Below are 13,755 nucleotides of genomic sequence, written 5' to 3' on the forward strand. Positions count from 1 at the left end.
ACCTTCCCCAATATTTTAACGTTTCCAAAGATAGCCTGAAATCGCTATTTTAACACTTCAATTTAGGAAATTTTTCTTGAGAAGTCCCGAACGCCTAACGTCACCAAAGAATACATAAAACCAATTTCAATTTTGAAAGCAAAAAGAAAAAAAAAATCTGGAGGGAGCTCCAAGCATCTTTTCTATTAGCGTCACTAAAAATTGCTTAAAATTCCGAATTTTGACGAAACGTTTGGAATGTTTCGGTGGGGCTCTGAACTCTTCTTTTTGTTTTCTTCTGCAAGAAAAATGGGAAGGGAAAAAGAATAAGTTTATTTTCTTGCGTATTAAAATCTTATTAAATACTTTCGACTCCTTAATGTGTCAACTATTTCCCATCAAAAAGGGCGGCAAATTGAGGAACCGCCCCGGGTGGCAGAAAGTGTAGCTACCCCACTGCGTCAATGGCTTTCTCACATAGCTTTCAGATTTCATATTTGTAATGGATTTCTCAGGTGATAAACCTTTAGATGTGTTAATATCTTACTAATATTATATATGCGAAAGTTTGTCTGTATGGATGTATGGATGGATGTATGGATGTTTGTTACTCTTTCACGCAAAAACTACTGAACGGATTTTGATGAAACTTTACAATAATATAGCTTATGCATCAGAATAACACATAGGGTAGTTTTCGTCCCGTTATGGGGGGCAAAACCCCCTTAGGGGGGCAATAAAACACAATTTTTGTATAAATTCTCTAATATTGGGATGAAAAAATACTTGCACATATTTACATTAAATGTCCATCGAAAGCTCTGAAGTTTTTATTATTATTTATGCTGATTGAACACTTACTCATTATCCAAACAACCAGCAGATCGCCAAAATATTTGCAGAAAGATTTCCGTAGCTGATGCATTTGGCAGTTTTTTCAACGTTGCTGTTTTTGAAGCCGAAGACTACGTCATAATGTTTCTCAGCTTTCACCATGTAAACAAAATATCGCCAATCAAAAAATTTTCAAAAGACTTTTTTTACTGTATTAAATAATCCAGCAACTAAATTAGGCAAATCCATAAACAGCACAAAAACTTCCATTAATTTTCCTTTTTGCACAATTTCAAACAATCACCAAATTGTGTTACTTATTTTGGTAACATTTCGGATGAAACTGTAGCGCCATTTTATGGTGACCAAAAATATCTCAGCATCTGGCGACGATATCTCTGTAACGAAAATTAATATCATATCGTTTTACAAAGTAAGGAAAGAATGGGGGAGCATCATCGAAGGTACCCCGAAACGACTTTCGCAAATTCGGTAAAATCGCACCAAGAGCCACAATGATTGAAATTTCCCGAAATAACTAAAGCAAGTATAAGGGGATTACGAGCGCAGCTACTTTTTTTTAATCACTTCGTACTTCATTAGCCATACAGAGAAGGTTTTAGACTCCATGTTAAAAAAAAAGTATCAACAGATTAATCTTTTTAAATATGAGAAGCTTAATTTCATGGTTTTTAAATTTGTATATGCTTAAATATAGTGCTTTCGTTTCTAAATCAATACTACTTTGTTCTTTATACTTATTGCTATTTTAGTTTTATGGGTAAGGAAGAAACTCGATTTTTAATCATGTCAAAAAGACGTGTTTTAAATTCTTTCACTTAAAACAGAAAACAAAAGCAAGTAACGATTTTTTCTAATAATTATTACTGACCCAGGCAACGCCGGGTATTTTTGCTAGTTATTTTTCATAATTCTGCATCCAAACGTTATTTATGACTTTGTAAATGTTGACTTCGTTTTTAACCACAAAAATGATCGGAAGAATTTAAGTTTTCTAAAATCAAAATGTTGTAACTTTTTGAAATTGCTTTACTTTTTTAAATTTCTAAAGATTTACTTCGATTCTGCGTTTTTAAATTTATACAACTATAAAATTCATTTTCGTCAGCAATCGCATTGCCTAAGAGCTCCTTAATTTTAATGCCTAAAAAATATCTCAAAGCTAATGACTTATCAATACATCTACGAATTTTATCAGTAACCTGAATTTCGATTTACAGTCGATTTCTGACTTTCGCGAGGGATGCGTTCCAAGACCTCTCGCGTAAGTCGAAATTTCGCGTTGTAGAAAAGGGTATGTGTAAAAACTCTTATAAACTTACCCAATTATTTTAGACACTTGTAAACACCCCCTCAGCTAAACTATACATTACTGTTTCTTAGATAAAGTACTGAATGTTTCCTTATATTTTTAAAAGAAAGAACCGTTTTATTTTAACATTAAATACTGCTACGATGCACATCAATGATCAATGGGAAAGAAAGACATAAAATAAACGAGTATACGGTACGTAGAGTATAAGTAAGTAATGTAAATGCACTATAGTGGTACTGTACAGTAGATCCAGTAATGATATTTGCAACTCAAAAAAGTGAAGATGATAATGATATATGCTGCGTGATCAAATCGTTATCTTCTATACATATAAAAATGGAGTTTGGTAAATTTGTTCCCTAAGATCTCAGCAACTACCCTGCAGATTTGGCTGAAACTTTCACCGTTTGTTCAGTTTAGTGCTGGGAAGGTTTATAGACCAGTTCGAAAAAAATCCGATTGATAGTTCCCTTTTTATTCCAATTTTAGTCCCAATTTTCGCATAAATGCCCCAATATGGGGGTGGAAACAAACGTGCACATATTAACATTATATGTCCATCTAAAGCGCCAATTTTTCTGCTGAAGATGGCATCTGTTCGAAGTTTCTAAGTTGTATAAAAAACGAGTTATGAGCTTTTTTGTTCCCTGTTCGAAGGCTTTCATCAACCCAAGTCATTATTTAGTGTGTCATCTCAACTCCCAAGAATTGTTGTATTGTTGAATATTTTTGCGTTTCGTCTGACTTTTTGAGGCTTTTCTCAAGTCAAATCTTAAAGTAACGTTTTTCCACAAGATTGGCTAAAAATAAACGGATTTTTCAGATCATTTTACTTTTAAACGGAACTTAAGTAATTAATGGTTTATTATTATTATTTATTGGATATCTGATTGGGCACTTGCTCACTATATCCAACCAACCAGCAGAAATATCGCCAGAATTTTTTCAGAAAGATTTCAGTAGCTGATGCATTTGGCAGTTATTTCCACTGTCGCTGTTTTTGAGCCCAAAGACTACGCAATAATGTTTCTCAGCTTTCACCATATAAACAAAATATCGCCAATCAAAGATACTTAAAAAAAAAAAAATCTGTTTAAAATAATTCAACAACTAAATTAGGCAAATCCATAAACCGCACAAAAACTTGCATTAATTTTTCTTTTCGCACGATTTCAAACAATCGCCAAATTTTACTACTTATTTTGGAAACATTTCGGATGAAACCGTTTAGCGCCATTTTATTTTGACCAAAAGTATCTCAGCATCTGGCAACAATATTTCTATAATAAAAATTAGTAAGGAGGGGGAGTATTATCGAAAGTGTCCCAAAATGATTCTCGCAAATTTGGTAAGATTTTAAACCGCATCAAGTGCCCACAAAAATTGAAATTTCCCAAAATAACTAAAGCAAGTGTAAGGGGAACACGGGCTGCTACATTTTTTAAAACAGTTCGTACATCAATAGCCATACAGATTTTTAAAAAAAAGGAAAAAAAAAAGGTTTTAGATTTAAAAAAAAAGTACTAACAGATAAATCTTTTTAAACATGTAAAGTTTAATTTCATATTTTGGAAATTCTTCAAATTTGTATATGCTTAAATGTCGTGCTTTCGTTTCTAATTGAATACTCTTTTGTTCTTTATACTTATTGCTATTTTAGTTTAATGAGTAAGGAAGAAGCTCGATTTTTAATCACGTCAAAAAGGTTTGTTTTAAATTCTTTCGCTTAAAACAGAAAACAAGGGCAAGTAACGATTGTTTCTCATAATTATTACTGACCCAGGCAACGCCGGGTATTTTTGCTAGTTCTAATATATTTTTAAATAACTGCTTTACTAATTCTTTTATAACGTTTCCATCTATGGCAACACCCCTCTTCCTGGTTTCTTTCATTTACAATACAAGAGCAGCTTCCATTTTCATAGATTTTTGCATATTACGGAGATATTACTCGGTAAACTTTTACGGGTTTACTTTTCTTGACTTTTAATTGTATTGAAGGAATATGGAAGATTCACTCATACTTAATTGTCGTGCTACCTTCGACACATTTTTTAGTTGAGATTCAGCTTTTCAAGGAGCTTTAGCATCGATAAGCTTTAGCTTTCCTTTAATTTTCAAAAAATTTCTCTTTTTCTTTCTATCTTCACAAACTTTCGATGAAACAGCGCTCTTAGGTTTCATTATATTTGATAACTTCCTCATTTAGAATGAAAAAATAAATGGAAAATAAGGAGTAGTTATTTGTATAAGCGATGTTCAGACTAGTTCGTTGTGGGAACTTCCGCCGTGATGCGAAAGAGATGAAGGTCTATTCACGAAAAAAAAAATATATATATATATGTATATATATATAGTAAAACCCCTCCTAACGGACACCCCACAAAGGCGGACACCCTTCTTATGCGGACAATTTTTAATTCCCCAGTTCCAATGCAAATAACATTATTAAACGCCTGTCCTGCGGACACCTCTCTATTGCGGACAAAAAAATGTGTCCCGTTACTGTTCGCATTAGAGAGATTTTACTGTATATAGTAGCCAATTACAAAACCAATACTTACACACAACGATTCCCCATCGAAAAACTTCGCGTTGCGGGTGAGGAATTCGCGTTAGGTCTGAAATTCTTCACTGGTGAAAAAATCGCGTTACAGCCATTTCGCGTAAGTCGGATCGCGTTGTAGTGGGAGTTGACAGTACTTTCATTCAAAAAAAGTGTCACTAAATTTGCGCGAGAATTGAATGAAACAGAAAATTAATTTAGAATTGCCAAAAGAAAAACATACATACACACATAGTTTGACAGTTTAGGGTGAAATAAAAATACACTAAACCCGGAAACAAGTCGTTTTTATTTTTGAACAAACCAATTACAGCCTGAGGCATTTCCCATTGGGGATCAAAAGTACTACTTTTGGTCACTAAAGTTGATAGAATAAGCAAAAAAAAAAAAAAAAATTACATGGACCAAGAAAATACTTTCATTCTGATTTTTCAAACAAGGCGTGGTCTTTATGACGTCACAAGTGATATACTTTGGCGCGTTTTCCACTGGCACGCTGAATGCTTACGCTTGCAGTCTACTGCGTTTCCACATTATGATAATTCAGAAGTTTATAAATATTGCGCTCTGCACTAAATGGCAACTCATCAGATCGGAGATTGAAGGCAAAGCAGGTATATTCAGTAAGTTACCGCCCTATAGCCAGGACTAAGGCAGAAATACAAATTTTCGAGTTGAACCGAATCATTGCTTCGGTCACTCGTCTGGTCAGTGCTAATTCTGTATTAGCTACCAGTTTGTTTGGCACTCTTGGCTTCCTTAAGAGGTTTTCCACCTCCAGCTCAGTCACTTTCCAATGCCGGGCTGATGAGTGCTGGTAAGCACGAAACTGCAGTCCTCGGCTGGAATTGACAAAGTTGGCGGTGTATTTCATGCAGTGCGTATGTGTGTGCTTTTTATTTATTTTTTTAAAAAGTAGCGAAGTAGCAACTACATTTCAAAAGTAGTTTGTAGTAGCTACATTTTGAAAAAAGTAGCGAAGTAGCAACTACATTTCAAGAGTCGTTTGTAGTAGCTACATTTTGAAAAAAGTAGTTGTAGTTAACTACATTTCTACTAATGTAGTTGTAGTTCGCTACAAAAAAAATTTAGTTTTTCCAACCACTGGTTTTACTGGTAAGACAGTCCTTTCAGGGGAATGGAAAAATAATGGTCAATAATGAACGCTACCTACTGGAGTTTAGTGTTAATCCACTGGAGTTCAGGTTACAATTTCAATTATCAAACTATCACCAAACAGGCAACCAAACAGTCGTTCAAATGTAGAAACATTTTAAACCCGTCAAACTTTGACGGGCGACTTTCTAGTTTCTTAAATAATTGTGAATAGCTACTAAGAAGCTAATATAAATGTTGTAGAATTGAATTCAATCAATTGTATTACTGTTTAATAATTAAGAAATGATTATATAGTATTCAAGAAACATTTCCATATTCAATAAAATTTTGTATTTATGTACTTAAATGTGCAACAAATCATTAAATTTTGAATAAGTGAGAAATTTCGGTCTTTTTATTATTATTATCTGAGGCGAAACAAAAATATTTTTCGCGAGGCTTAAATTTTTGCGATTACGACAAGCTTGCAAAAGTAAGTGCTTTTACAGTAAATTTTTTAAATACTGTTACAAATTCTGTAAATAGTAATTATTGTAGTAACGTAACCTGTAAATAGTTTCCCGTAATGAATATACAGCCCCTTTACATTCGGCCGAAGTATACAATCCCGCTATTCTTTTTTTCTTATTTCATTCACTGATTCGAAAGAAATCTCTCAAATATTCCAAACGCTTCTGGAAAATAGTAGACCATTTCCAAATTTTATCAATGAACAAAAAAGAAATAGGGGGGTTGTACACTTTAGCCGAATGAAAAGGGGTTGTATATTCATTACGGGAAACTATTTACAGGTTACGTTACTACAATAATTACTATTTACAGAATTTGTAACAATACTATTCGTTAACAAGAAATACTCCAGCTCAATTTAGTTAAAAAAAAAAAAAAAAAAATGAGTACAATTGAAATGTGTTTTGAAAATTAAATTGTAATGTTTCAACTTCAAAGTAAAGGCAAATAAGTAGAAAACTTTAACATATATAAATGTTTTGCATTCAATCTGTGATGACAGTTATAAACGAGCCGAAGTGTGTATCACATGATTTCCTTTTACGCCAATTTAATGATAACAGTGCTTTGGAGTAAGCAAGAAAACACTACATGTCTTCACCTTTAGTTCTTTCTTCTTCTAGAACCGAAGCAAAAAAAAAAAAAAAAAAAACGTTTTACAGATTCATTTCCCCATTATTGGCAATTTTAATGTAATTCAATGGTTAACTCTCTAAGTATCACCAAGATTGGCCGAATAAATGTCAGATTAAAAAAAAGTCGCAAAATTTGTCGCCAAGTTGGTGACAAAATTTAGCGAACAAAAGCTTGGCGATATATCCCTAAGTGTCCGCCAAATTATAACACCGCTTGAGTTTGCATCGAAATTAACAATGATTCCCCCCCCCCCCCTAAAAAGTGTAAAAGATCCCTTTTGAAACATCCGAATGCAACCAAAAGCTAGACTCCACAAGGAGTTTACGTACCAAATTTCAACCTTCTACGACATACCGTTTTTGAGTTATGCAAGATATATACGCACATACACACACGAGTACACACAGACGTCACGAGAAAACTCGTTGTAATTAATTCTCGAATCGTCAAAATGGATGTTTTGAGTGTTTATACGTTCTTAGGTATGTACGCACGTGTGGTCGGGTCGAAAAAAAAACCATTCATTTGGGGGTGAGCAAAATGAAAAATAAGGCCGATTTTTAAGTAAAATTCTTTTTGCGATACAATTCTTCCTTTTTTATAAAAGGAAGTAAAAATCGTACATTATTATATTCTTTTTTAAAAATTTAAAAAAAAAAATCTTTTTTGAATGCTGAATCTAATAAAGCATTGAAAACGGCATTCTAAAATGCATCACAATCATTGTGTTACTATTGCAACTGATATAAGTACTAATTTGAGATGTTTATAAATTTTCACAAGTCTGCCTAAGTAACTCGTTTTATCATCTTTGTTTCTAAAAAAAGGTTTTACATTTCGCTTCTTTTATCGCAATATTAAACATTTTCACTAAAAATGGAAGTGAAATTGGCTGTTGGTTTTAACAGGCGTTTGTCTTGTTTCTTCATTAAGAGCCTGCTTTTGTAATCATAAAGAATCGTCTTTAATTCAACGAATTCCGTCTCAACAAATATTTCAGGATAGTATTGTTGCATTTTAGAATCAACTTTATTTCGGAACATAAAATGTCTAAATTTTAACATTAAATTTCTAGTTTGAATAGTCTAACCTACCATGATCTAATGAAGAGGCACAGGTTTTTACCCGTCGGTATTATTTAACATTTACAAACAATATTATGCTTGTAAATGTTTTGCAATGTTTGAACGTTTTTGCGATTTTCCTTATTGTACAAAAGCTTCAATAATTTAAAAGTCAGTGTACAAAAGCTTCTGCAAAATAAGGGAAGAGTTTTGAAATTAGTTGAATTCAGTAAATTTAAAATGAAAGGTCTTCTATCAATTGTCAAGTAGTGAAATAAATGATGTAATTAATAACTGGTTTTAGCTTTCTGCAAGAGTTTAAAATTGATATATTCTTGTTTATCAATCACTTAACAATGAAAAGTGATGACGCAAATAGTATCATGTTTTTCATTTCATAAAAATAAGTTCCCCATATTTACGTTGTTTTTAAGCTTTCAAAAATTAGTTAAATTTATTTTTGAAAGAAAAAATTTTGCTCCCACCCCAAAACACCTTAGATTAATAAATTTGGAGCTACACAATCTCCCCTCCCCTCCAGTTATTTGCTATTTTAAAACAAATTATAAACCTATTTTAGCAGTTTTCTCCACAAAAGGAAAGTTAATTTTTTCCCCTCCCGTCCAAGAACATAGATTAATTTGGAGCGACGCAACACCCAGGCGTACCCACCTGGGAGGAGGAGGGGTCATCGTGCAGATTGAACCATTGAAATTTGTAGGGGGTTGTTTTGAGGGGCTATTTTTCTTATTTTGGGGGCTCTTGATTTTGGGAAGGACTCTGCGATATTGAGGGTGGTGCGCACCCCTGCACTACCCCCCCTCTTCCAGCTATTCGCAACGTAAACAAATCAATCTGTGCAAAAATAAGAAACAAAAATAATCAAAGAAAACTTACCCGAGACCCCGATATAAATCGATTCGCAAAAAAAAGGTTTTTTTCCCTCAACTTCGAAAGCTCTGAATAAAAATCTTTTTTAGTAGTGTTTTCTCCCAAAATATATTATTTTCATTTTTCACCGACCAAGAACATCTTAGATTAATTTGAGCAAAACAATACCCTCCCCCCTCTTGCGGCTATTTATGTGAACAAATAAATCAATCCATGAAAAAATTAAAAACAAAAACAAATTAATTAAATCAAAAACTTACCCGAGACCCCGATATAAATCCGACTCGCATTCCAACCGTTTTTGTGTCTTCTCATCTTCAAAAGTTCCGTATCGCTTTCCATCGGAAAGAACGTGTTGCTTGTCACCCATACTGTTTACAAAAGGAATTCAATTGTTTCAGTAATTCCGATATATACACCCACTTGTTGCACGCGCGTATCAGATAGTACACTCGGTCCAGCGAGCTCAACTTTGACGCAGACGCGCTAAACATCCGAACAGCACGGAGAGTCAATTGGTTCTGGCGCGTGGAGTTCAGTGCTTTGGTATGTTGGCGAGTTATCGCCAGCAGAAATGAAAACATGAAGTTGAAGTGAGTTATTATCAATTGCGTAAGGGGGGGGGGGGTATTGTTGTTCGAAAGATGAAGGTGATTTTATTTTGGAGAAGATGAGGTGTGATGTCATTTTCTTTGCAAATAAAAAATAGAATGTTCGAAAAGTTGTTCAGATAAACATTTTTTTTTGTTACAGGTGTTAGAATTGTGATGTTAGTTTCATAGATTTCATATTTTTACAAGAAAACCAATAGATCTCGCTATAACTGAGTTCAATGAACTGTGGGGAGAAAAAAGCACCAGGGGAGCAGGAGGGGGGATTTCAGGAGATTTTTTTTGAGCAATCACGATTGCTTATTGCTTTCACTTGACTGTTTTTGGCATTCCTATCATTTTATTTTCCCACCGCCACCCTCCGCACCATCACCGTCGACCGGCTCCTCACGATGCTGCTCCTATAGCGAAAGCCGTCTCCGGGTTGCATCCATGTCCTACACACACGCGCATACATACACAACTACACACACACGCACGCACATACACACATACAACTAAACACACATACACATACACACACATAAATCTACACACACATACACAACTACACACACACGCGCACACGTACACTCATGCACCTAAACACAAATACACATACACACACACCACCACATACACACACGCATATATACAGACACCTACACATACACACACACAAAAACATACACACACAAACACATATGCCTACACACACATACAAATCCCCCCCCCACACACACATTCATACACAACTACCCACACACTTATGCCAGCACACAGACACAAACACACGTACCCCCACACATAAACACACATGCCTACACACACACACACACTCGTGATTGCGAAAAACATAATTTGAATTCAAGATGTCAAAATTCAAATTTATTTTTTTTTTCCAGTTTCGCACCCATTGTCCCTTTTGAAAAGTCTCTCAGGTTTTACCGTTAAAGTTTTTCAAAAGTCTCTGACAATTGCAAGGTATTGATACACGTCAGTGCACCAAAAAAATTCATTGAAATGCAAAAAATGAATAGTTTTCTGAAGTAGATAGCGTGTAAGTTTTTCCTTTTAGACACTAAGCTTACATTTTTTAGCAAGAAGGATCTAAATTGGAGGCAATAATGAAAATGATAAAACGAAAGCGTTATAACGAGACTTTGAGGAAGTTATCTCTGTGAAATCGGATTGAAAAATTTTGTTCTTAAGGTATCCCGGTCAGTTTGAAGTCGTGAACTTCGCGATCAATTTGTAAAACTTGGTTAATCTGTAAAAATTGTTTCACTCTTACTTCAACGTAAAATATATAAATTGGGAAACAGCAGATTTATTACAGAATTTCAAGTTAAAATATAGACACTAGTTTAAATTTTAAATGAGAAATAATACATTTTCATTGTGGGAAGGGGGGAGGGACTGTCGACCGCTAAAAATACATTCAAATATTTATATGACACTTTCTGAGATTGCGATTTGTAATAATTTCCTGTAAAAATTGAGGTCAATATTGAAAATAACAAAGATCTAAAAATGTTCATTCAACTGAAAATCATTTTTACTTCCTTTTACAAAAAAAGGAAGTATTGTATTCGCGAAAAAATTTTCACTCAAAATTCGGCCTTAATTTCCATTTTGCTCACCCCCGATTTAATGTTGAGTTTTTTTTTTCGACTCGACCACACGCGGATAAGTGCCTAAGAACATATAAAAACCAGAAGTACCCATTTTGATATTCCTCGAGTTAATCACAACGACTTTTCTCGTGACGTCCGTATGTACGTATGTATGTGCATATGTATGTCGCATAACTCAAGAACGGTATGTCCTAGAAAGTTGAAATTTGGTACGTAGACTCCTAGTGGGGTCTGGTTGTGCACCTCCCCTTTTGGTTGCATTCGGGTGTTTCTAAAGATGTCTTTTACCCCCTTTTGGTGGAAATCATTGTTAATTTTGATGTATACTCAAGTGGTGTTATAATTTGGCGGACACTAGACGATATATCGATAGTATTTTGGTCGCCAAGTTTTGTCGCCAAATTGGCGACAAATTTGGCAATTTTTTTTATTTTTAAATCTGACTTCAATTTGGTCACTGCTAGGAGATAATAACTATGGAGTATATATATTTGGAGAGTAAACTATGGAATCACATTAAAATTGCCAATAATGGGAAAATGACATTAAATTGGAGTAAAAGGAAGTCATGTGATGCACACATCAGCTCGTTTAAATGAAAATCAACAATTTATACTAACTTTGGTCAGCTATACCTCAAAACTGTTTTGAAGAATTTTAAAGCTTAACACAGATAAAAGCCGTAAAAATGTTCCTTTTCAAGAGTTTATGTATGTTTTTAATACTTATTTAGCGCAGGATCAACTTATTCTTCAAATTGCTTAGATTATTTTACAGATAGTAAAATTTTAAATGCACAAATACACTAAACTTTCAAAATTCGAAGCAATATGCATTTTTAAATTGCTATATTTCAAACGAATAAACACTCCCGAACACAGTAGGAGACCACAAAATATTAGTGAAAGTAAAATCTACAGATTACCCCTGTAAATGAAGAATTATTTCGTGTGAGTGCAGATTTTTGTTTTGCTCAGGTACGCAGGAGCTCCCCAAACAAAACTCTTTGGTAGGGTGGAAATTCTCAATTTGCCGAATGGTATGTCACATTTTGACGAATTGCGCTACAAATTTCGTCAAATTATGATAATTTTGCCGAATAGAACTCCAAATTTTGCTGAATCGTCAGACAGAATTTGCCGAATAAGGAAACTTTTGAGAGATCACCTCCCGTGACCTCCAATCAGGCCTGACGAGAGGCCATGTCAGCCTAGTCGGAAACTAGGGCCCCGGGCGTTGAGAGGGGGCCCGGCGACACTGACGAAAAGAAAAAAAAAAGAAAAGAAAGAACGAAAAAAAAGAAGGGAAGAAAAAAAAGAAAGAAAGAAAGAAAGGACGGGTAGAAAAAAAAAGAAAGAAAGAAAGAAAAAGAAAGAAAGAAAAGAAAGGAAGAAAGAAAAAAAGAAGGGGGGGGGGTGACTTCGAATAAGAGAAAACGTCAAGATTAAGTAAAATTTACTCTTTTGGTATTTTCTGTTGTGGAACTTCAAATAAAGTTAGCTGCCTTCTTTTGATTTTTTTCTACCCCTCCCCTTTTTTCCTTTTTTTTTTCATTTCCTCCTTTTTTTTTCTTCTTTTCCCCCTTTTCTTTTCTTTTCCTTTTTATGGGCGGAGGGGGGGGGGAATTGCCTGGCGACATAACTGACAAGGAGTCCACCTTGGCTCTCTGCGGCCCTGCCTCGCATCAGAGCGCTTCTGCAACGTGCGATGAATTACAAACTTTTCTCCCCTAGTATTACAGCACGTGCTGCCATATTCAATTTGATTAAACATAAAACCTACAAATTATCAGAGCATGTTGGCTTGTACATGACCAAGTTCATTCGAACGATATTCAATAAATGCCATGTTGCACTCGTCACGTAACACCTTGACTATGTCGGAATGGTAAGACGTTGAACGTGTGTTTGTCCATCCCATCGACCTACATAAGAATGTCGACACCTGTCCACAATCATGTAGGCAAAAGAAGTGTATCGATATCAAACATTCGTCGTTACTGAAAGTGGCAAAATATTTGTTCATGTCGATGAAGTACAGGATCATATACTACTTATCTAATACAATAAGTGAAAGCAGTTCTGGAAATAACGGTCTCTTTCCTAATTTTGTTTGTTACTTTGCAGCGACGTAGACTTTTGGATGTCAGATAACAGATGGTCGGTTATCTTGAATCAAGTGAAATGGAGGAGGGATTGTGTCTTACGAAAATTCGGGATTGTGGGAAGTTGAATATATCCTACCTATAATGTAGCGTCACTCCATTATTTTTTCCCTTTAAAATTATTCAATGTTGCAAAAAGAAGGAATTTAATGAAAATGGCAATTTCCCTCACAATTTCAAAGGTAGCCTCTCTTTTGAGAATCATAAATTTAACCTTCAAGATGAATCGCCTTATACTTATTAAGATTCACATGTAGTAACGAAACAATTCGAAATAGGTAGGCATCGAAATAGCATTTTGAGACATATTTTTCCCACGAAAACTATTTTACCTCGTCTACCCGTTTTCTAAATGTTTGGTCTTAAATTGCGACGAAATTTCAAGAAAAGCGACAAATTAAAAACACTTTGCGAGAAACTGATCACGCA

At 34.5% G+C, this 13,755-nt stretch overlaps 1 protein-coding gene across 1 annotated transcript in view; it reads right to left on the reverse strand.

The window, feature by feature from the left end:
* The window catches only part of LOC129229239 (sulfate transporter-like), a 107,782-nt gene extending 98,356 nt beyond the window's left edge, over positions 1-9,426 (reverse strand). The window contains exon 1 of the mRNA XM_054863504.1: positions 9,196-9,426. Coding sequence (XP_054719479.1) covers positions 9,196-9,305 — 110 coding nt within the window. The 5' untranslated portion in view covers positions 9,306-9,426. The remainder of the gene's footprint in view (positions 1-9,195) is intronic.
* Positions 9,427-13,755: the final 4,329 nt, after the last annotated feature.

This window comes from Uloborus diversus, chromosome 9 (genome assembly GCF_026930045.1).
Source record: "Uloborus diversus isolate 005 chromosome 9, Udiv.v.3.1, whole genome shotgun sequence".
Taxonomy (NCBI): Eukaryota; Metazoa; Arthropoda; class Arachnida; order Araneae; family Uloboridae; genus Uloborus; species Uloborus diversus.